We start from the raw sequence: 26,138 nt of genomic DNA on the forward strand, positions 1-26,138 counted from the left end.
CAAAATAATGATAATAAATGTTTCCTCTGGTGCATCATAGCATATTTTCATCCAGTTAAAAATTATACTGATCACAAATATCGTGTCTCCCATTATGAAAAATTTGAAACAGAATTTAAAAAATCCATGTCAGGAATAAAATATCCAGTACAAATCTCAGATATTGAGAAATTTGAAAAGCAATATCAACAATACAATAAAAAATTAATAAATGTTCATGTTTATGGTTATGATATAAATAATAATATTTATCAACTCAGACACCATCCACATCTGCTGGTGCACATATCATAAGATTATTATATGTTACAGAGAGAAATAAGAAACACTATTGTCTCATACAAAATCTAACAAAATTGGTGCATAATCAAATAACATCAGATCATCATAAAATTACTATATGTGATAGATGCTTGTCAAAATTTTATGGAAGAGGTGACAAATCATGTGAACAGCAATTAGAGGAACATATTGAAAAATGTTATTATTATCCTCATGCAACTTACAAATTTACATCCAAAAGTATAAAATTTTCTAATTATGAATCGCTGGTACAACATCCATTTGTAATCTATGCTGATTTTGAAACAATACAGATACCGATGCAAACATGTCTTCCCGATCCAAATGAATCATATACAACAAATATAGCTAACCATGAATCTTGTGGTTTTGTACTAAAATTATTAAAAACTTATGAAGAAAATAATCCACAACAATTATTTATTTATAGAGGTAAAAATGCATCTCGAATATTTATTGAAAAACTTAGAGAGTGGGTAAAAGATTTTGCTCCAATTTTATATAATACAAAATTGATGAATAAACTTACACCAGAACAACATCAGAAACATTATGATACCAAACAATGCAAATATTGTAAAAATAATTTTAATTTATTTAATCCAAAAGTTAAACACCATAACCATTTTAATGGAGAATATATTGAAACAATTTGCAATTCATGTAACTTGAAAATAAAGAAACCAAATTTTATTCCAATATTTATTCATAATTTACAAAATTTTGATGCACATTTATTTATCAAAGAATTAGGATATGATACAGAAAATATTAATATTATACCACGCAGTAAAGATAAATATATTACCATAGAAAAAACTATCAGATTAGAAAATGGACAAATAATTAAACTTAGGTTTCTAGATTCATATCAGTTTCTATCTAGTAGTTTGGCAAATCTGGTGAAACAATTATCCGATGATGAATTTATTCACACAAGAAAATATTTTAATAATGTTAATATGGAATTGCTAAAAAGAAAAGGAGTTTACCCCTATCAATACATGGATAGTTTTGATAAATTTAATGAGACACAGTTACCACCGAAAAATAAATTTTATAACCATCTTCAGGATGAAGAATGTAGTGAAATAGATTATCAATATGCACAGACAATTTGGAATATATTAAATTGTAAAACAATGGGAGATTATCATGATATCTATTTAAAACTGGATGGTCTTTTGTTAGCTGATGTGTTCGAGATTTTTCGAAATCGTTGTTTCAAGAAATACAATTTGGATCCTGTTTTTATGTATACAACACCTGGTTTATCCTGGCAAGCTATGCTTTTAAATACAGAGGTTGAAATTGGTCTTGTTACCGATATCGAAAAGTTCATGTTTGTTGAATCTGGTAAGCGTGGTGGTATAGTCCAGTGTCCTTTAAGATATGCAAAAGCAAATAATAAATATTTATCTAGAAATTATAATGCTAATAAAACATTTAAATATATTTTATATATTGACATGAACAATTTATATGGTTATGTCATGAATCAATCACTACCAATTGGCAATTACGAATGGATGACAGATACAGAACTTGAAGACAAAGATTTCTTAAACTGGTCTGAAGATCATGCAAAAGGTTGTCTACTGGAAGTTGATTTGGAATATCCATCACATCTACATGACCGACACCATGGTTTTGCTATGGCACCAGTTTCTCAAAAAGTACCAGGTACAGAGGAAACAAAATTGATATTATCATTTGAAAATAAAAATAATTATGTACTTCATTATCGACTGTTACAGTATTATTTGAAACATGGTATGAAATTAACAAAAATCCATAAAGGGTTAAAATTTGATCAAGAAAGATGGTTAGCTCAATATATTGAGAAAAATACAAATAATCGAATACAAACAAATTCTAAAGTTGAAAAAAATCTTTATAAATTAATGAGTAATTCCATATATGGAAAATGTTTAGAGAACAAAAGAAATCGAGTGAGGTGTAATTTGGTGTCAGACCGAAAAAAACTTCTGAAACTTATTGCCGACCCCACATATAAAAGTTTTACAAAAATTACTAATAATCTAACTCTTATTGAAAGATCCAACACCAATATAATGTGTGATGCACCGATAGCTGTCGGTGTTACAGTTTTAGAATTATCAAAATTGGAAATGTATAAATTTCATTATGATGTTATGAAACCTAAATACAAAAATAGAATTAAAGTAGCTTATATGGATACTGATACTTTTGTATATGAGATAGAAACAAATAATTTATACAATGACTTGTTCTCTCTAAATAAATATTTTGATTTTAGCAATTATCCAGAAAATCATCCATTATACAATATTGAAAACCAGATGATCCCTGGAAAAATGAAAGATGAGGCAGCAGGGTCCATAATATCAGAATTTGCCGGACTCAGATCGAAAATGTATTGCATGAAAATGGATGGGGAAGAAAAAGAAATTAAAAAAGCTAAGGGTGTAAAACAGGCATGTACAAGAAAACTTCCAATAGATGATTTCAAACAATGTTTAAAAAATAAAAATAAAAAAATATACATGCCTGCCTACCATCTTACTAGTAAATTAGATGGTGTTTATACTACAATAGAAAATAAAATAGCTCTTGATGGGAATGATAATAAATTGCAAGTATTAAATTGCAATATCCATACTAGAGAATATGGACACTATAATACATTAAAAATTTGTTTTAAATGTTATAAATTCAAAAAATTAACATAAATATTACAATTTAAAATTATTTTATTCTATTATATTTTTATTAAAATTTTTCTATAAATTCAAAAAATTAATGCAAATATTACATAATTTATTTTATATAATTAATATTTTTTTAATTTTTTTTAAATTTTTTAATTTTTTAATTTTTTTAAAAATTTTTAATAATTTTTTTTAAATAATACAGCAACCTAACACTGTTCTATTATATTTTGTTCTATTTTATTCTATTTTGTTAAAATTGTTCTATCACTCTTTCATTTTTTACATCATATATGTATGATTTCTCCACAATTAAAATTGCACTACATATGGTATTTTCAGGTAATGGTTCATGAAATTCACATATTAACTTAATATTAGTTCGATCATTGATAACCACCAATTTTCTTTTTGATGCATTTATTAAGAACATAGGTCTGTGAACTATGAACTCGTCTGGGTTATAATACATATCGATATTTCCTTCAGTTACTCTTTTAAATGCAGAATATGCTTCATATAATTTTAAATAATCTTGTTCTGTAATATTTAAATTGTAATTTTCACGTGGGAATACCTCATTCCTACCATTCTTAAGATATATATTTTTAATTTTACAGTTATCAAATTTGCTGCTATCTTTTTCCTGATTGTCATCTCTCCCTGTCTGAAACAATACGGCTACAAATTCTGGCATGTCATATTGTAGAGATTGGAACTGATTAGTAATGTCGTACTCGAAAAATTTACCCTCTACAGGTTTCTGTATGCATTGATATGTATAAAATTGTATTGGAATTTGAGGATTTTTCAAAATGTTGGATTTGTACTTCAGAGCATAATTCGATTCATATTCAACTATAGGCATGCGTAACTCCATATACTGGATCACACATTTTGCAACTTCGGGTAAACTAGCGTCGTTGGCTGTTCCATCTGCATTTAAAGTTTTATATCTCATTATAGCATTATGATCATTGGGTGATCTGCGAAATATGATGCTTAAACCACCTTTCCACATAATTTCTTTATAATCGGAGAAAAAACCAAATAGCAATCTCATGGGGAACAGTACTGTGTGACTTTTTGTCATAATTTTTGTTCCAGCTTCGAATCCACCTATTTTATAATATACACTTTCTGATTTTGATAATTTTAATGTTGCCACAGTAGTGGATGTAATTCCAGGATAATCAATTCTGTCAATAACTGTACCATGTTTCCTGACTTCAATTTGTGAGAACAAGAATGGAACAAAATTGTCTATAAGTTTTACATTAGTCCCCGGGAGGGGATATTCTTCACCATTACTTTGTTTTACAATATCAAATTTTATATACAGATCGGATCTATGAGGATGAATAAATCCGTCCCCGACAGAAATATCAAACTGTACTTCCTTATTCGGTTGATTAAGATTAGCAAATGTCCTCCTGTTTGGAGGGAATGACTGTAACTCATAACTTTCGATATTTTCCATTTTGGGTATTTATTTATATAATTTTAAATATTAATTTCTATTATTGCAGTGGTATTAGCACCGGCAAAATCGACTATCTCGTTTTTCTCATTTGTAATTCTTATCTCTATGTAATTAACTTTATCATAGTAAACAGGAAAATAGATTGGTGAGATTGGGGAATAGAAAATAGGTTCCATAAATTCAGAATTCGGTTTAAATGTAGCAATAATACCTGTTTCCTTGTGAGTACCAATTGAATTTTTTTCGGCTTTGATAATCATTCCTTTAGCAATATTACAGTGAACATTCAACGTCTCGATAGCTAGGAATTTCGGTATAAATTTACCTATGTGTCTAGTACCAGGTTCTAATTTTGAATTGTTCTCAAATCCTAGAAGTTCACCCATGTTAGATAGATCTACTGTTTCATTGGTGGATACAATCTCTACTCTGTGTGTTACAGAATTTTGAGAGAGTAGTACAGTATTAGGAAATTCTGATTGTAGAGTAGATAAATTATATTGTCCAGGAGGAATAATAATTTTCTCGTTACCTACAAATATACTGTTGTTGTATGAAGTTATATTCGGAATCAGATACATGCTGTAGAATGCTCTCAGAGCTATAGATTTTGGATATATAATATCATCGTGGAGATGCAGTTCCAAGATCGAAGTTTCACTAGAAAGATGAAAAATTCCCATACTTTATGTATAATACTGCTTTCTGAAAATCTTGTAATTTTATGTGTGGTATTTTATTTAATATTCTGAGCATCGTAATACAAATATGACCACATATAATTTGATCAAAATCTTGTATGCGCTGGTCGTTGTAATAAATATTACAATATTTTAAATAATTAACTAATTCTCTAGGTGGTCTCCCTCCAAAAGAATCAAAAATAAAAACATTGTTGTTTTGTTTATAATAACAGATCCAGTGGGTACCAATATTTTCGGACTTATCCAAATTGACCACACCACATTCTCGAGAGTGACTATTTTTAGGGAGAGAATCCGACATGAAAACTCCTCTGAAATGTTGAATTTTAAATATTTTAACTAAAGATTCAATGTCTTGGTTCGTGAGCGGCTTTTCTTTTTTTTTTAATTTTCTGAGTACTCTGGATTTCACACCACTGCCTAATTTTTTCTCCATAGCCAGATTATGGCGTTTTTGTTCCTCTAATTCGGCTTTATTTTTTTTTGAATCGAGTACAGTTTTTGCAATAGCAGCACTGCCACCAGCTAAACTTCCCACGGCACCCAAAGCAGCTAGGATAGCAGGAATGCTAAATATGAATCCACCACTATGTGCTTTTTTTCTTATATTTTGCAATCGTTTTAATTGTGGTGTACTAAGTAATAACTTCATCCCATTTCCTTTGGATATACATTGTTTTTTTTTCTCCTGTTGTTTTTTAGTTAAAATTGAATTTACAATTTTTAAATTTTTGAGATCCCGATATGGAATTTGATATACTACTACTTTCGGTTTCATATTTTTTTTAAATTATTTTTAAGGGTATTTATTTATATATTAATAAACTAAATTACTAACTAAAATTAACTAATTTTCTACAAACCCCACCCTAATTTTTGTTTTGTGTTCATAGCAATTGTTGTACCCAATGCTGCTATTTTCTCACCCAAAGAAGCATCTCTACTGGTTAATCTTCCAAATGCTGCATGCTCCAATTTTTGATCGGCTGCATGACGATTGTCGAGGTCTGTGTGTGTATTGTATGCAATATCATGATCTTTACAAGCGGCATCAAGTTGATTAATTCCCCTATCTCCTCTTTTTAATCGTTTATCAAGTTTGGTGCCCGGACCACAGTACTGGTAACCAGGTACATGTAATTCGAATGGAAGTTTATTTATAATATCATTAACCAAACCTCGACCTTCTGATACATTCCAGAATTTAGGAGGTAGAGTATTGATAATTTTAATTAAGTATCCTATACCTTTTGGATCATTTACAATAAAATTGGCTAACTTATCACTGATCATGTTTACAATACCTATTTTTTCATTATAGAAATTATTGTTCCCAGCATTTTCTTCTCCGGCTATAACCAGCAATCTATCTATGAGTTTTCTCACATCATCCACCCAGACAAACTCTTTAGGTAAAGTATTATATTGTTTGATACCACTACCGGTTTTAAGTTGGTTCCAGATCGGTTTAATTAGATTTTTGTATTTGTCGCCACTGCTCGATTTAACTCTATTCTGACTGGCATCATTATTTTGGTATAGAGCATCGGACAATATCAAAATTTCGGAGTAACTCTGGTAATCTTCATCTGTGTAATCTTTAGGGTGTTTCTTGGTAATCAATTCCCACAACCCTATAGTTCCCGGGTATCTCGACCAACTATTTCTTTCACCCAAATTTATTTTCACATCATTGCCTTGAAATGTTACTCTAGATTTCCCAATTTTCCATACTACACCTTCATTTGGTTCCATGGTCGGATACAATCCAAACACTTCATCTTTTTCAAATTTTCCAGTACTTAGGTAATCTCTTGCCAGAGGACCCAACTCAATTTTCTCAGGTTCACCTATAGTTTTAATAGGCGGCTGTTGGAGTGTTAGGGGAGTATGGATACTAGATAATGGTGTAGGAGGAAAATCTGTATAATTTTTAGAAGTAAGAGGTACCAATTCATTTATGAGATTTTTATTTTGTTCTGTGACACCTTTAATTTCTTTACCAAGACCACTGATTGCATCTATAATTGGTTGATCTTGACGTTTGTGTTGTTCATAGAATCCTCGATTTTCTGATTTCCAACCTTTGAATCGTTTGGTGAGGTACTCACGTAATTTAGAATTGTCTTCTATTTTGTGTTTTGTCATTTTTTTGATTAGAGGTTATTTTTATAACGTTTTAACGTTTTTTATATCGATTTAACGTTCATGAAATCGTTGATTTTGTTTCTATATTTTCCATTGTTAGGTTTTCTAGTCATGTCGATTGTAACAAATCCAAAATCATAATCGTTCCAACAGGATGAACAAAATTTCGAAAATTGGTCGTAATTTAAATCTCCCCCCACATAATCATCATGAACATGTTTAAGGTTAGTGTGATCTTGACGAAACAAACATATTAAATTTGAATTATCCCTCAGTAACTGTTTGGGAATCTTAGAATATGTTTGAGCCAAATAAAAACAATCTATTCCTCTGTGTCGACCTTGAGTGAAGAAATTTCGAATTAAATTTTGATTTTCCAGAATCACATCATCGAATACCACAACAGAATTTTCTAAACAGTGGTCGAGAGGTTTAATTTCTGATCCAAATGTGGCTATACCCAGTCCCTTATACAATTTCATGAGTTGCTGGTATTTTGGTTGTTCTAAACTTTTTGAGAATACATACAGGTGCCTATTTTTCCAGTCTAACCAATTAGGCGCAAGCAAGAAATTATCTACCAGCAGTGTAGTTTTACCACAACCGGATGGGCCTACAATAAGACACCTAATATTGTCTGGTAACAACTCACCATTTTTTTTACTAGTTTCTACTAACTCTGGCAAACGTTGCACAACGTTCCAAGTTGGTATCATAGAATCACCTGGTTTGCCTCTATCCAACTTTTTTCTGGCAATCCTAGCCATTTTACATACAATTTGTTATTCTTTTTCTTTAATATTTTTTCAGTAAGATATGTATCTGGATATTTTGTTTTACTGAGTTCCTCTTCATAAAATCTTCCTTTCAGTATTTTATTATAATTATCTTTTAATATATAAGTATACCTGTTGCCTGGTAAAACTCGAACCACTGTAAACAATTCGGTGCTCCAATTTTTTGTGTAACTTTTCTCAAATAAATGCTTAAATTTACTAACTCGCACCTTATCTCCTATTTTAAATCTGGGTTTCTCTGTTGTGTATTTATACTTATGACAGTAAACAGTAGAAATCAATCGTTGTTCATCAGATTTAGTTACCTCGGCAGGTTTCATATGTATGGTTCTATGCATGGAATTATTGTAATTATGTACTAGGTCAGGTAAAATTTCTACCCATTTATAGTTACCCTGTAGAGTAAATTGTTTCCACATGAGATTTTTTAATGTTCTGTTGAATCGTTCTACTATACTTGCTTTAAGATCACTGTATGTAGAATAATGTTTAATATTATGTTGATTCATTAATTTGGTAAATGTGGAATTGTAAAATTCTTTTCCTCTATCTGTGTGCAAATAATTCGGTATCCTACCTTGCTCGAAAATAAATTTGAAAGCTTCAGCGACACAAGTTGCTGTTTTAGATTTTATAGGAATTGCCCATGCATATTTGCTAAATGTATCTATCACGGTAAGTAAATATTTGTAACCATGATTTATCTTATGTAAATTTTTTAAAAACCCCGTAGACATTTCTATCAGATCACCCTCCCACAGATCATCTATGCTTTTTGTTACCACAGATAATCGTTTGTAATTACGACGGGCTGCTCTGTGTAATTCATTAACTATACCTTGTCTAGACATCTAGTGCGAAGAGAAAATATTACATAAAATGGATTATCCTCAGGGTATAATTGTTTTATGTCAAAAATTAATTTATCACCAGTTTCAATATGAAAAAGCGATAATTGTTCATCCTCATGTATTTTATATTTGTTGGCAGATTCATCCCAGTATGCTATAGGTATTTGAACTGCTTTGTGTATACCATCTTTTCTTATTATAGTAAATTTGGGAACTTCGATATGTTTTATATTTTTTAGAAATCTAAACTTCAAAAATCTAAGTTGGCCATCAACAAAAAATTCGTGTGCCTGTGCGTACGGGCAAAATTTGTAAACATTACCTGCATTAACATATGTCCAGTGCCCTCGAGTGTTTGGAATACTTTGTAACCTAACAATTTCCATAGAATAAAACTGACGAGAATCTGCATTGTCTAATCTGCTTAATACAGGTTCCAGGTGTTCGCTGATAGTACGAACCAACTCATCGTAACCCGGTTTAATTTTCACATCCACATATACCTGTTTGAATTGTTCTTTCAAATCATGCAATTGATTGGCGAAATTCGATAAGTTCGATTCTTGTGCTGCTTCAATGGTGCTAATTTGCACCTTAATATTCGAGATAATCTGCTGTAAACTTTATACTAGTTTCAATTTCGAACTCTGGCTAGCGAGATCGTGTACTTGATTTCTGATGTCCATAAATAATAAGTTTAGTTCATTGATTATTTGGTTGGTGGGAAGATTAGCAACAGTTTCTTTGATTTGTGCAATTTCCCCCTGAATATTTTTAATATCTTCAGATTTGAGTATTCGATTTACTGCTCTCTTCATGGCTCTTATTTCCTGTGAAGTAGGCAACCCTGCTACAGTATTCTGAAGTGTGGTCAGAGTTAATTTTACAGCATCGAGTTCGGTTGCATCTGCAACAGTTTTCAAAATTTCTTGCAGTTGGGTTATGTCATCTTGAGTAGGCGTAGATTGCTGCAGTGTTTCTAACTTATTCTGTATGTCATCTATGAGATGGTGGAAATGAGATAATTCAGATTCGGTATTGAGATTTTCTAATTTAGCAACTTGTTGTTGTACTAGGGCTAAAGTTTCGGTGATACCTGGCAATTTTGATTCCAGAGTTTCCTGTACAGTAATTAATTCATTTTTCATAGTTTTAAGAGTATCTTCGATGTGAGCTATGGTTGCTTGTATCTTACCAAAATCCTCAAAAGTTTCCAGCTGCAATTTAATGTTTGTTACACTACGAGCAATGGCATTGAGTTCAGTAGATGAAGGCAAATTATGAATAAAATCTTCCAATGTTTGAAGTTTGGTTTGAACTTCGGTTATGGCTGAATGCAGTTCATCTGTCTGCAGTTCTATTTTAATATTTTCCAGTGTAGGAATCTCGAAAGATTGAACCTGTTCTCGTAATTTGGTAATACTCGCATTTACTTGTTCAAATTCCTCTTGAGTTTTGATACCCTGAACAATGGTTTGCAGTTCGGTGCGAATACTATTCGCTTGCTCGTTTAATTGCTGTTTCAATTGTTCGGTATTGGTTATCTGCATTTGTCGAAATTTATCGAGTTCATTTTTTAATTTGGCTACACTTTCCTCCAAGTTTTGAAGATTGTCTATTGAGGCTAAATTGGTATATTTTTCCAGTAGAGATTTGAGTTCTCCATCAATTTTCACTATAGGGTCAATCAGTTGAGTTTGAAGATTTGTGATTTCTGCTTGTATATTCACATTTAATGAATTTTGTAAAATTAATAAATCTGATTTAAGTTTTTTTAGACGTTCATCTAATCTAGCAATATCATTGGAATTATCCGGTATTTCCTGTCTTCTCCTGTTCCCAAATATGTCCATAATATATTTGTTATTTTATTTATTTATTATTATTTTGTTTTCGGTATTTTATATATTTCATAAATTTATAGATTCATAGATTATTCTTATTTCGATGAAGAGAGGAATTAATTTATTATACTCCCCAATTGTTGCAGCATACAGGAATTCACCTGCTTGCACTTCGTATGTTGTGTCGGGACTAATTGCATTATGCTTAATTCTATACAAATTCCGACCTATGTGTACAAGTGCTGCATTGAATGGAGAGATACTTATTTGCATTTTCCCACTGACAGGAATTTTATATGATGGTTTGTTATTATTGAATACATGTAATTGTTTCCCTGTGTCTTCATCAATTTGGTACCAGATACTATTTAGATGAATGATGACCAAACTTCTCAGTTTACTAAGAATATTTTTTATAATATCCATGTTGACTGGAATTTTCTCTATTTGTTGAATATGTTGTTTCTTAAACCCAAACACATTCATTGGCATAATTAGAAATATTTATATGGTTATTTTATTAATATATTTGCATGAAATATGTTGAGGTTTAGGATTCTTCTCAAAACTATAAAATTTTAGATAATTAATTATTTTAACAAACCTCTTCTCTCAACTTCCTAACAGTATAAGAAATAAAAATTAGTACACATATGGTGATATAGAGATATACAAATACAGAATCTTCGGTTCAGATCTGAACCGAATAGATGCTGGGGTATTTTGCTAAAATTTGTAATAATGTATAAGTAAACCGGAAGTGGACCGGAAGTAGACCGGAAGTAGACCGGAAGCAAACCGGAAGTAGACCGGAAGTGGACCGGAAGTAGACCGGAAGTAGACCGGAAGTAAACCGGAAGTAACTTAGCACTTATTTTTAACTTAGCACTTCGCTTTAATTATTGAAAAATAAAATTTTAGCAAAAGTTATAGAGGGATTTTCGAAAATTAGCAATTTTGCACTATGAAAATTGGAATTTGAGCTTTGACTTTTTTTTTTGCGCTTGTATTGTGTCACTTTTGTAACAGTCAAAGTTCGATTTTGAGTATATTACTGTATAGGTATACACAATAAAAGTAAACCAAAATTTCGGGGGTGGCTTAGAACGAAGCGTTCTCCCTACTATTTTCAGTTAAATTACACTAAGAGAGCTCACTATGAAATTGTTAGATTGGGGGGGGGGTGATTGCTCGTGCCCCCTCTCTGACTACTGAGGAGCACTGCAATAACACATCCATACTCTTCAACCACTCTCACGATACTGACTGATCTGTAATGCGAGAAACCTTTAAGTAACCTAAGCGCGGATGAAAACATCCGAAACAGTAAGTCAATCAGAAGACAACACATCATCGCATTACGTCATAACCAACTACACGCTAGATACGAGTCATCATAATATTGCGTAAACATTGCGTAATAACTTGTTGCATAACGTGTGGGTGGGTGTGGGTGTGGGTGGGTATGTGTGGGTGTTATGTACTTTAACTCGAAAGAAATTATGACACTCGTACGAAGTACGAGATGAAAAAACACAGATTTCCAATAGTATAAAATCGACAAAGACATCATCAAAATAGGTTTACCATTGTGGTTAAATTAATAAAATAATAGGCCTCGTACCAAGTATTACTTTGAAGGAACATGATTAATCTACTATTGTTAAATATAAATGTTATCGTTTAAGTGTGCAATGCTTATGAATTACTTCTTGCCTAAATGTACGTAGATATATGTGTGTGTATGTTGTCATATGTTACGTTACGTGTGTATGTATGTGTGTTGTGTATTCCATGTAATTTGTACTGTATTAACTAAACGCAGTCTACGCCTTCTGTTATTGGAGGTTCAGTCCTCTGTAGAAGTGCAAAGTATAAATAAATAGTTGTATCAAAGTTCCAGTAAATGCAAATGGGATAGAATAAATTTATCATTTCGAATGTGTATGGGATAATTTCTTCTGGAATGACTATCGCTGGTGAATGTTGTAATCTTTTCTTTTCTATTTTCAGGCAAGAATTCGCCGAATTCAAACCAAACTTTGATACGATGTTTAATTCCGATGGGACAGGGAAACTAATAGTACTAATAGTCACGTGTAGAGACAGCGAGGGTCTCTACGATTTTGTTTCACGTTGTTTTGCTCCCTGGGTAGGAGTACTAGAAGATCCTGTTTGTGGTAGGTCTCATAAACTTTATAATTTTCTTCGAAACATTTATAATATACTCTTTGTTGCAATTTTTTCATTCCAGATACATACATATATGCATATTTGCACACACACACACAAGCACAAACACACTATCAGACTTGACTCACTACACCTACGAGTTGTTGAAAAGTAGTATAATTCATAAAGTTCCTTGTAATTTCTTGCCCACATGAGGAAGCAAAGAATTCATGAAAGAAAATAATTGGTGCGACAAGCGAAGAATTTTACGTGCATTACAGATTCAGCTTAGGTTTCATAACAAAACAAGCACTATACCTATACACTATGCATATATATGGTCCCCTGTTTAGAGTATTCACCAACGGAGTGCAATTTATGCATCCTTCTCGAGGGTGTTTAAAATGTCCTTAGTGTGTGTTTGCGTGTGCCCACATTTTAGTATTTTTTCATTCGTTTTCGAAACTCTTGGTTTGAACATATAAAACGAAACTCACAGGAATGCTACGATATAACTTGAACTAAAAATATCCAATAAAATGGTTGAATGATAGTGTGTTATTTAATTGAAGCTCAGGAGCAGAAAAAAGGGTAAAGTCATGAATATCGTGAACAGCATAACTGCCGTAAATTTGGAAACTGGGATGGATCCCTCAGAAATTTCATACAAAATCATTCTTTCGTGTTTATATGGGACATTTAACATAACGAGTAAAGGTAAAGAAGCTCACAAATCTCTTTGTCATACAGATGTTTGTAAATTGATGTTCAAGTGGTTTCCCTCAAAATGTATGACTGAAGTGGAAAACTCTTCATTACTGATTAAAAGGACGTGAAAGTGATAAACTGTACACAGATAGACGTAATTTCTCCCATTTCAAAAATTTAAAAAAATGGATGAATGGAAGAAAATTTCGAAATAAAATCAAAGGTTGATAACTATTGTTATTCTGTGTGGAAATAACACGTTAGATTCATTTATTGATCTAAAAATGTTTTATTAATTTGAGAAGTGAAAGCTTGTTTACTTATGTCTAATGTATCAAGAAAATGTTTGCTCTTGTTTTGAAAGATCTCTCTGAATGTTTTTCTGTTCAAGCCTCCTTATTTCTATCTACTAGAGAGTGAAGTGAAATACGAGGGCAAAAACTGTTGAGTGAGCTCAATGTGACACTCGTGATAAGAAGTATTGTAACATCCATGATACTGCAAAGAATATATTTGAAATGGAATTTCCATTGTTCTACTAATTTGCTGAAAGAGTGTTATTTATTAAAAAAAAAGTTTTAAGCAAGGACTTGAGGTTCTCACTCCTCAAAGTTTTCAAATCTGTTGCACTTCCAAACACGGGTGCCCATCTCCCGCTCCCCAAGCCTATGACGCACTTCCCCCCACCAAGAAAGATAGACATTCGCCCCATCCCCCTTTATGTGGAATTATTTACTCAAATATAACAGACATCTGTAACACGTTCAATGCTGGTGACACACACCGTGTTACGGTGATGAAGCACGTTCACTGCCGGTGACACACACCGTGTGTCATCGGCTTTTGCCGAGACAAGCCGACGTCACACGGTATGTGACACTGACATTGTTAGTTAGCATTCACCAGTTGTTGTCGGTTATTGGTTTGGGTTGTTGTATTCGTACCGGCCTCTGAGGGATCTACTATTGCATTGATTTACACCACTGGTTTCGTGGTTACGCGTTTTATGTTGTTTCTATGAAACTATATGTTACAATGTACTAACTGGGTAAACAAGAAAGAAGCAAAGTTACATAAAATTGCCCAGGCATCATTCGACATCTCCAGTGAAAATGTGTTGATTCCAGGCCCGTAGCCAAATTTTTTTGGAGAGGCCTCATCCCTTATCAGTAGCTGCCATCTACAGGCGAAGCATTGGAGGTATAGAAGCATTGAACATGTGAATTTCTCAGTATATTACAACTTATTCTTCAAGATTCTGCTAATGAAGTAAAATGAACTATCACAATACACTATTCGAATTTGATATTTTAGGATTTCTGGCGGGGATGGGCTTCAGCCACCCTAAACCTCTCCCTGGCTATGATTCGGAAGACTCTTGGCATAGAACGTATGATGCATTGATATGACAAATGACTCAGATGGTGAAGATGATGATGGTGTCGGTATAGAAACCTGCGCAGAACATCATCGTGCTGGCGGGTGGGGAAAAGGACAGGGGGAATAAGCCTACGACGCGACCAATGTCAGTGTTGCCAGACCTATTGATTTGTCGGGAGAATTCCTTAATAAACTATTGCTATAGCACCTCCAACGGCCTGCTCAAAAACAAGTTTCCTGCTCATCTTACTTGAACATGGAGGGGAGAGATACAGTGGAACTTTACCAAGCCATGAAAAGTGCTGATTGAACTGTAAAATTATGCCAAACGATACTCAATTGTGCTAGAACATTATTATTATTTTATTACTATTACTACATTACTATTTTTAGATGCTTGTATTTTATCCCACCCGAAAATCTATTTCTATTTTAGTTATTTTACGTCGCTTTTGTGCCTCTACGGGTAAGTACGACAATATGGATGAATGAAAAACTGATGAAATTGTTGAAGTGACACAGACACAGTGAAACATCCTTGCCTTACTAGGTAGAAACACTGACTTCGTAGCGTGGGCAAATTATTTTATACATGTGTGTGTGTATGTATGTATGTATGTGTGTGTATAATATATATATATATATATATATATATATATATATATATATATATATATATATATATATACAGTATATAGTACTGGGTGATTTTTTAACCTGAATCATTTGAATATCTTGAAAAAAAAATCATTCTACAAAAAAATGTTCCAAATAAAAAGTTGATAGTTTGGAGGGGGAAGTTTAGTGGTGCAACAAAAGAATACCCCCTCCCCCTCTTGTAGGTGGGGCGGGGGGCAACTTTGAAATTTCAAATAGAAACCCCTATTTTTTATTACAGATTCGGATTTTACGGAAAAAATACATAAGTTTTGTCTGAAACATTTTTTTCGATTCGTGATAGATGGCGCTATAATCGACAAATTTTCATTTCTTGAATGTTTACACTTTAAAACCAATGTATTTCATTTCGCAATTCATTTAAATTAAAAAAAATAAAACATTTTTGTTCCAGGACTTGAAATTGTTGTAAAACAAATAAATTTATTTTGAAAATACAAAATTACTCGACACTTCTTAGCTCTAGATATCTCGATGGCTAGTAAACTACATTCACTTCTCAATTACATTAAGTGTTCAAAATGGTGACCTTCAACTTCAATACATTTATTGATCCGCGCTTCGAATGAATGTACACAACTTATGTATTTTTTTCCGTAAAATCCGAATCTGTAATAAAAAATAGGGGTTTCTATTTGAAATTTCAAAGTTGCCCCCCGCCCCACCTACAAGAGGGGGAGGGCGTGTTCTTTTGTTGCACCACTAAACTTCCCCCTCCAAACTATTAACTTTTTATTTAGAACATTTTTTTTGTAGGATGATTTTTCTTCAAGATATTCAAATGATTCAGGTTAAAAAAATCAAAATGAAAATTTGTCGATTATAGCGCCATCTATCACAAATCGAAAAAATGTTTCAGACAAAACTTATGTATTTTTTTCCGTAAAATCCGAATCTGTAATAAAAAATAGGGGTTTCTGTTTGAAATTTCAAAGTTGCCCCCGCCCCACCTACAGGAGGGGGAGGGGGTGTTCTTTTGTTGCACCACTAAACTTCCCCCTCCAAACTATCAACTTTTTATTTGGAACATTTTTTTGTAGAATGATTTTTTTTCAAGATATTCAAATGATTCAGGTTAAAAAAATCACCCAGTATATATAAATTGAATGCAGCAACATAGAGGCAGCATAACTGACGAATAAAGCATGTGAGTGTTAATAACAAGAAATTTGCTAGAGAACGAAGTGGCATAGTTCAATTACAAAGGAAATAATGCATCCCCTCCTCCGTTGTTGCTTCCAACTTTCATCGGCTTGAAAATACTTAATTTTCTATCCTTAATATACTATTCTATACTTATATACTTAATTTTCTACAAAATTATATAGCGGCATGGACGTCCAGAAGGAACGTCCCCTCCCCTTCTGGAAAATGAATTTTGACATAACAGTATCTATTATTTCAGATATATGAGTTGATTTCAGTCACAGTAATTTACATCCACTATTATAATAGGGATGTATGATCGTGATAATTTCAAACTCAAGTGGCGTTTTCTGAGAGGGCAACATTATTACGGGGTAATATGTCTCGTCTACCCGCCTGATAAAAATACATTGTTTCCCCCTCGCTGGAAAAATCTGTGGACGTCCCCTTGCCCCCCAGTGCGCACGCCTATGCCGCCCCCGACCCCGAGAACGTCGTTCATCCGCTACTATTATATCATCGGATTTTGTAGCAGATCTTCTGGTTTCCCAAGGAACAATCTCCCGCTTTTTTCAAGTCTGACCTGGCAACACTGCCCCGAGCACCGATACCGGTAGGGAAGATGCGCGAACGCTTTTGACGGAAGTTTTTTTTTCTTGTGGTCGAGCTATAATACTGGAGACGATTCTAGTGATGGTGGTATTATCAGAAAGAGCCTTACCTCGTACAGCAATGCCGAGGCTTATGAAACATCTTCCATCTAAGCTTGAACACACAGAACAAGATGCAGAATTTGCAACCAAAACAACATTCGGAAGACAACACAATGTTACTGCAGCGACTCTGAAGATCAATCAACCTGGACTGTGTTTCGAAATCTGTTTTGCAAAATTCCACAACAATTGTTATTGCCTGTGCAGTGTTGTGAGTAGGTGCATACCTTTACAATTTTTATTGATGTGGTTTTTCACGTTCATTGTTCTGGAAGTATTCTTCACTCTCTATGCCCTCTTATGGATAGTTTTGTTTGAATTTGTGATTCCGAAAGAAAGTTTATTTCTTAGAAGGTACATTATTTTTCAGTTTTGAATGTATGGTACTTGTTGTAACAATAATAAAGTTTCTTGTTTATCTTTAACGATACCTTTTTTTCAGACGTTTTGCAGTCAGAAGTGATATAATACCATGGCACACATCGTGTGACACTGGCCTCTCACAAAAAATATGCGAAAGGTCGGTGACACACACCGTGTGACGCCCTCCAAAATCTCCTCCAAAATAACAAAATTGAATTCTACATTGGCAAAATATAACAAATACTTGTGATATAAAAAGAAATGAAGGTAACGGATTTTGACGTGCGCAACACATCCAGGCAACGGCCTGTGGCGTACTCAATGCAAAATGTACCGGCAGTGAACTTAAGCAATATACGTATGTTTACTTTAGGTACTGTAGGCTCACTTTCATGTTTGCTAACATAAAACGTACAAAACTTCTCATGCTCACTGCCATTGTTAGTGTACTGAACCTTATTCTGGGCAGTTTGTCTGCTCGACTAACCTTGTATTATTTTATTAATGCGAACAGCACGTCTCCCTCCCCCCCTTCGAAACCGATTTTAAAGGCATAAGAGGTGATGTTTCATTTCATTGACGAACAATACAAACTCTATTACTCAAATTTCCCCGTAACTGAAAATTTTCTTATGAATGCGTTATGTAAAAGTTAATAAAAATATAATAAGTATGCATTTCAGCAGTCCAATTACACTGGTCTACAAAATTCAACTTTGTAAAATTTTCGAGCACCAAAATGGGTTATCGCCATGTATTTCGACCTGCTAAACACGAATCTGGCATTGGTTTTTCCACAGCACCCTCAGTTTTTGTGTAAAGTGTACTATTCGCTATGTAATGCTATTAGGTTTCTATGATGCTCAAACAATATGATTTTGTCTCTAAATACTAATATATCAACACAAAAGTCCATAAAATGCTAGTGAAATATTTTTCATACATACCTAGATTACTTTTGGACGTTTGCTGCGCCTCTTATGGGTGCCACTACTATCCTGCAGTAGTGTCCAACAGTAGTCAGCCATCATACTTGTTGCACATTGCCCCTGATAGCGTTGCTCCAATGTAGATATGGTCTGATGAAATCGTTCCCCATATTCATCGGAGACTTGTCCAAGAACACCAACAGGAAAAGAATTCAAGTGTGAGTGGAGAACGTGCATTTTTAAAGACATGTTACAACCGAGATTACGGTAAGGCTGTAGTAGTTCTTTGACAAACACATCACTATTGTCTGCTCTCTTGTTTCCAAAAAAATCAGAACATAGTTTTTTGAAAGAATTCCAGCAGTCCAGTTCAAGAGGACTCAAAGCTGTGACAAAATCAGGATCGTGAAGAAGCCGTCTAATTTGAGGGCCAACGAACACACCAGCTTTCACTTTGGCTTCACTCAACGCAGGGAATTTCTGACGTAAGTACATAAAACCAGGTCCATCTTTGTCCATTGCAACAACGAATGACTTCATAAGTCCAAGTTTATGTGAAGTGGTGGTAACAAAATGTCTTTCAAGTTCACCAATAGAACGTATGCTACGTTCTTGCAACCAGGTTCCATTTGTGTACGGGCAGGCCAAATCCTTGTGTCGTAGTGACTTTTTCGATCACGGCTATCCCACTCACAAAGGAAACAGCAATGCTTTGTATACCCAGATGGTAATCCTGTAAGTATCCCAATTACTTTAAAGTCAGCACAGATTTGCCACTTGTGGATGTTATATTGAACTTTATTCAACAAAAGTTCCATACTGCTGTATGTTTCCTTCATTTTAGTGGCATAAGCTACGGGAATAGGAGGATAAACATTGCTATTGTGCAGGAGTACCGCTTTGAGGTTAGTTTTGGAGGCATCAACGAATAGTCGCCATTCCACTGGTATATGTTTCAGTCCCATAGCATTAAATAGACCATTCACATCATTGCAGTAACAGAGTGAGTCTTCCATGACAAAGAATGGTGTGAAGGCAGCCTGACGATTTCGAAAGAAACAAACCCTAGCATCTTTCTGTAGTAAATTCCACTGTTTCAGACGCGAACCCAGAAGTTCAGCTTGTGCCTTAGAAAGATTCAGGTCCCTAACAAGATCATTCAAATCGTTTTGTGTCAGGAGATGTGGCGTCATTTCTTCGTAATCGAAATCAGAGCTTTCATTCTCCGTGTCTGTATTAGCATCGACCTGGGTTTCATCTTCCAATGACCATGTCTCTGGAGGAACGGGGACAGGTAAGGAGGAACTGTGCACTACGGGTCGAATAGCTGACTTGATGTTGGGATACTTGATCTTCTTTCTATCCTTGCCCTTCATCCCTGCTATTTTAATCATGCAGAAATAGCAATCATCTACGTGATTAGTCGGCTCCCTCCATACCATCGGGATAGCAAAAGACATTGCAACTTTACCTTTGTTCTTCATCCAACCATTCAGACGAGACGAACAGTTCACACAGACAATATGCGGTGCCCATTTTCGATCATGATCACCTAACTTGCACCCGAAATAAAGATCATACAATTTCTTAAGTACGGGTCTCACATGTCGTCTGCATGATTTAATAGTGTACTCCCCACAGATGTAGCAAAAGTTATTTGGATGATTTAAACATTCCCGTGACATTGTACAAACACTAACACAACTGAACCAATAAAAAATAGACAACGAAACACTCAGGACAAGGTATATTTACATCGCACTAATCACACTCGTCAATGAACAGTCAAACAAAGGAAGCATTTCCTCACGACTGAGAACATGGTGTTCAGAAACAATAGACAATGAGTCAGATGCACTGTTGCCATGTTGTGTACAATCGATACGCCTTGCACGAAGCTCTTTCAAGGTACTCTGTACCAAATCTCCGGCTCATATCACATTTCTCATGTAAGTTAAACATTTGTCGAGTAAAGGAAAAGGAGGGAGGGGGGTTGGCTGATCCTGTGAGCCTAAGACTCCAGTGCATTCGTTTCGAGCCCGCAGTATTAAACAGTACCAGTTGGGGGAACTTAACATGCGGGAACAAACGACACAATCTTCCTGTCAAGCGTAATATGTATGTATAGCATTGCTTATTATAACAATTCTTATATAATGAAATATTTTTAAAACTGTGGGTGCTACACAGAAACTAATAACATTTTCGTGCTTAGGGGGTCAAAATACATAAGAAACACCCATTTCTATTCTTGAAAATTTTTCATTGTTGACCAGTGTTATATGATGCGTAAAATGATAATGAAGAACAGTTATGTTGGATATTCAGTCATCTGGTGAATCGAGTAGCTGCACTCTCTAAGGAGATAATAATAACAGTAATAAAATAGTTCGTAATAAAATTGTATTAACAGTTTATAAAAATATTGTTGTATAATAATAATATCAGTAATAACAATGATAATAATAAGAATTATTTTTATAATTTCTAATCTTTAAGTTTTATCAATGACCTGAAGCAGTTACAATAATTTCGTGTGACGCCCATGATGTTTGGATACATTGGACACATACATTCAACATTGATTGTTGTTCCAGGTTCTGCCCACGCTGTTCTTACTCCTTATTGGTCGAAGGAGCTTGGTAAAGAGATTATGTTAGGTATGTACGTACAAAAAAATCCTATAAATACGAGAAACTTTCATAATATTTATGATAATTAGAATTGCAGTTTTCTAATCTAGAGATCCTAACATTTTATTGAGAATATTTGTAATGTCTATGTCCGAGTATATAAAAATTACATATGATTTATAAATAGTTTTTCCATGTTTTTAAGGTACTGCGTGTTTTGTACATTGTGAATGTAATTATTTTATATGTTATAGAAACTAGAATAAATTCTTTGAAGCGTTATTGAAAAATCAGATTTTTACTTTTCCGATAGTGATATTTCGTAGACGTATTTTATTCTTTTCTTTCTCTCTTCCTACAAGATGTTTTTAGTTTTGTTGCTTTAGCTACTATGATATGTATCCTTAATTTTTTCATTGCCAAATCTTGGTTCTGGGACATTTACAGAGATGAAATTCACCAATCTTATTAAAATTAGGTTACAATTGGTGTAGATAATTAGTTTATCTTGTTTTTGTATTTCTCTTATTGACACTTTTGCCTAGTCGTGACCGTAACTAGTTGAAGAGAGAGACATGCTTTGACGTTCATTTCACAAACCAAGTTTTATTTTATGATAGCAAATATTTCCACGTTGATAATTAAAGCATTCCTTTAATGAAATGAATGGTAAAGAATCAGTTACTTACATATTCAAACAAAGAAAAAAAATACAAAATCAATAGAAATAGAAAATAGAAATCTAACAAAATTCATGAACACAATTAATTGGATAATTCCAACTGGACATTATAATTCTGAATATCTTCTTTCACCCAACAGCCCGTCAGTGTTCGAGGAGAGGTGGGGAGATATTAGTGAGAATGGCTGAGGACGGGAGGGTGGAGATCAGTGGCCATGCAGCTGTGGTTCTCAAGGGGCAAATAAACTTGCAGCAATAGAAGAAGAAGTTAACTGCCTCATTCTGCAATAGCAATTACAACTGTTCTATTTGAAGGAATAAAATATGTCACTGGAAACTATATCTCATCTTTCATCAACCAAACTGTCTTCGAATAAGTTGCAGTCTCGGTCTTTTGTATTAACCATTACAATAAGAAATACACATTTTTTAATTCTCTGGTGCTCCAATCAAATATGTCATTTCTTTATTAAGTTTATTTATAAGCCTACTCTCGTTCCAATTTCATGAGATCTTGGAGAGAGAATTTAGTTATTTTGTTCTGAGAAAACTGTAGTGCTATCTATAGGGGCTATCCACGAGTAAACAAAAACATATCGAACGGCACAATCGATTGTGGAACTGTAGCACAACAACTTCCGGTTCACGGCGGCCGGGTAATTCAAGCGCGTATTTGTGGCTTTTCTTCTCGTCTTGTATATCCGATGAAATGGATCATATAAAAGCACTTGACGACGAGGAGAAGAAGAGATATCTGGGCAAAGTAGAGACCTGCCCATATCAATTGGATGAGCAACTAGGAAGTAATACGGCATTATTCCAGGATGAGATCTATTTGCTGACCGTCGTTGCATTTGGCGATATTTTCAGCCTACATATTTAATAGAAAGTAATTATTCTTATACAGCGAGAACACGTAAAGCATGTAAATCTTTGGATGCATACATCTATGTTTTAAGTGAAAAACGTGCGAGATGTACGAACATATAAAAAGCGGAAAAGGAGCTCTTTCCTTCTTTCTTCAGTCAGGGCGAGTCAGAGGGATGCGGCAATGCACATTTGTTTCGTTCCCGTTTGAACGCAGAAATACAAAACGCTCATTTTATTTTAAGTCAATTTTCTGCCATTTCTGTTAAACATGACGATGAAGATGAATAATAAACTGAAAAAATTAATGATGGGACAAACACAATGACACACCATTGCCTGACCAGTGTTCAAACCTAGGACCTATTTTCTATCCATATTGAAGAGATTTCCACTGCAAAAGACGAAAATTAATAATAGTACCCGCACTTACACAAAAAAATATTATTATTTTGGTTGGTTACACCGTTACACAAAATAATATTTTTTTTCTGGATACACAAAAATTTAATACAGTTCGTGTGTACTTCAAGAACGTAACGTGTAAACCTAACTGACTATGACCGAGCATATTTTGAAAGGAAAAGTAATATTTTGCTTATATCAATAAAACAGAAATTTGAATGATTTCTCTTCTACCTTTAATGAAGTGCAATTGGTGTGGGACGCAAAATTTTTGGTTGGGAAGGAATTAGGACGGTATTTTTAAAGTCCTCACGTTCAAAACGGGAAAAAAATAAAGTTATTTCCCGACTAAATTGGGAGATTATAGGGGCGGAAAATATTCAAAATTGCCCAATACTAAAAAAAATGTTAATTATACACACAATTTCACCCTCGGGTGATGATCTTGCATTTCTGGAATAAAAACTGCTAATTTCAACAATTTCCTGCTAATGGGTTTCCCATTTTCACGCTTGGCAGCTTGAAGGAAAAAAATTTGGCGCCCTAGATCTCGAGAAAATGGATGAAGTGAGATCTGTGAAAGATTATTTAGCCCTGATCGTAGTTTACATCCTCCTTGTACACACCCATTCGTTCCTTTCATACATGACACAATCTCAGCTCCCTTTAGCGGCATGTTGTGAGCCTAGGAACCGGAAGTTGTTGTGCTACAAGTATGGCGTTCGCGCGAAGGCACTTCCTTCCGGTGGATAGCCCCTATACTAAGGCATCACCTGTTACCAGCACTCATCTATTTCCATTGAGTTTCTTTTTACAATGAACATTTCCACTCAATTTCTTTTACAACAATTTTAAATACTACGCTCTTGAAAAATGTCCCCTGCAAGTTCTCGAGTTTCTCTGCGTTCAGTTCAAGGCAAAAACGAGACTTCCAGTTGCGAGGCTAGCGTTGCACTGAAAACACGCCCCGCCATGTTAATACGTCACTACTTAGGGAGAGTTCGTTTGTCGTCTGCTTCCAGCGTCCAGTTTACCGGATGGGTAGCCCACGGTGAGCGAACACGTGCAGCAGTTTCACAAATCTGTACAGATTTAAATAATGGAAGAAGGAGCGATAGGAGAAAGGAAAGCTATGCTTTGTAATGATCATTCTCCTATGAAATATCCGTGCTGCTCACGTGCAAGATAAATGAAAGGGTTCAGTTGCGTGTGTGTTCTCAGGCCATGCGAAAATTATTACTTATAAAATTGGTTGCTGACCAGACACTCAAGAATATTTTTTAAACTTATATTTATCGATATTTACCGTAACCTATGTAGTGCAAAATAAGAATTTTCACATTCTTCACTTTATTTATAAAGCCTATTTAACTTTCTTTTCCATAAAGCAATTTCAGTTTGTGTTCCATTTCTGTTGCGCAAATTATGATCAAATATTTTTTGTGCAGATAAGAGTAAATACACTGAGAAGATTACATTAGTCGCACAGTACATATCTATACTTAGTTTATGTATAATTATTACAAGGAAATAATGTGTATAACCATGGGAGTATTCAAGAAGGATTCAACGGGTCCAACCTCCTCTTTTTTGGTTCAGTAAAATTACCAGTTTACTTGTTCTACCCGCTTGTTCATAAAAATTTCTTCGGACTTATTTCATTCTCTTGAATTAGAGACGTATAGGACAGGATACAGATGGGAAGGAAATTTCGTAATTGCACACACCAGACGGGACTGCGGACCAATGTCTGCAATTTCCTGATAGTCTCCGAATTTCTGCGATAAGAAACTGCATTGAGACTGTCAAATCAGTAATTTTCCCCCCTTCGAGTCATATTAAAGAAATTTTGTTCTTAAAAACGTGACACAAGATGAACACAAAAGTATCAGTTCTAAGTAGCATGACTTCGTGACTACACACACACAACTTTGTCGGGACCAACACCCCCTGCTCCCCAACAAGCTTCCGGCCAGCAGTGTCCTGAATTTTACTTACGAAATAAAGCAACCCCAATCATACCAAAAGTTGATCCATCCCCCCACCCCACGTGACCTATATATACGCCCATGTGTATAACAATATCCCATACTGAAATGGTATGATATATTTTGAATTTTGTACTGCGAAAAAAGCCGCCTCATCTCGTTACTCCGACCAGAACGCATTAATTGGTTGGTTCACAACTTCACCACTAACGATCCTATCGAGACGAGACATGGCAGCCTTGGTTTCGTTCTCGTTGAGAGTTGTAAATGTCTGTCTCGTGTTTATTTGTAATTGTCTCATTGACAGTCTCGTCTCGATTTATAAACATCCGTCTCGGTTTGGGAGGGCAATCCTTTTTTTTTTTCTTTTTCTTTTTACTTCTCGTTTCGACGGTACAGCCCTCGAAAACTGAATATTATCCTGCTTATATATGCAAACCAAACCGAAAATTCAGAATTACCAGGAATGAACTGGCGTTGTAATTATTATACACAAAATTCATGATTTACCTGAGGAAGTCGCATGTTCCAGGTTTTACTCTCGACCTGGGCATGACTGTTTCCTTTTGAGTGATATTTCATCGAACTGGAAATTGTTACATGGGAGGATGTTTGCTCGAGACTTTGGGGACAGCTAAGGGATGCTTCTAT

The 26,138-nt window shown here is 34.3% G+C and overlaps 1 protein-coding gene across 2 annotated transcripts in view; it reads left to right on the forward strand.

The window, feature by feature from the left end:
• The window catches only part of LOC146003254 (phenazine biosynthesis-like domain-containing protein 2), an 88,065-nt gene that overhangs the window by 24,192 nt on the left and 37,735 nt on the right, over positions 1-26,138 (forward strand). The window contains exons 5-7 of one of the 2 annotated variants that reach the window (XM_083141439.1): positions 12,837-13,003; positions 21,510-21,572; positions 22,368-22,544. In XM_083141439.1, coding sequence (XP_082997565.1) covers positions 12,837-13,003; positions 21,510-21,572; positions 22,368-22,486 — 349 coding nt within the window. In that variant the 3' untranslated portion in view covers positions 22,487-22,544. Of the gene's footprint in view, positions 1-12,836; positions 13,004-21,509; positions 21,573-22,367; positions 22,545-26,138 lie in introns of those variants that run through there. The other variant, XM_083141440.1, reaches the window with a different exon arrangement.

Source organism: Lepisma saccharinum, chromosome 20 (assembly GCF_977018435.1).
Source record: "Lepisma saccharinum chromosome 20, izLepSacc3.1, whole genome shotgun sequence".
Lineage (NCBI taxonomy): Eukaryota > Metazoa > Arthropoda > Insecta > Zygentoma > Lepismatidae > Lepisma > Lepisma saccharinum.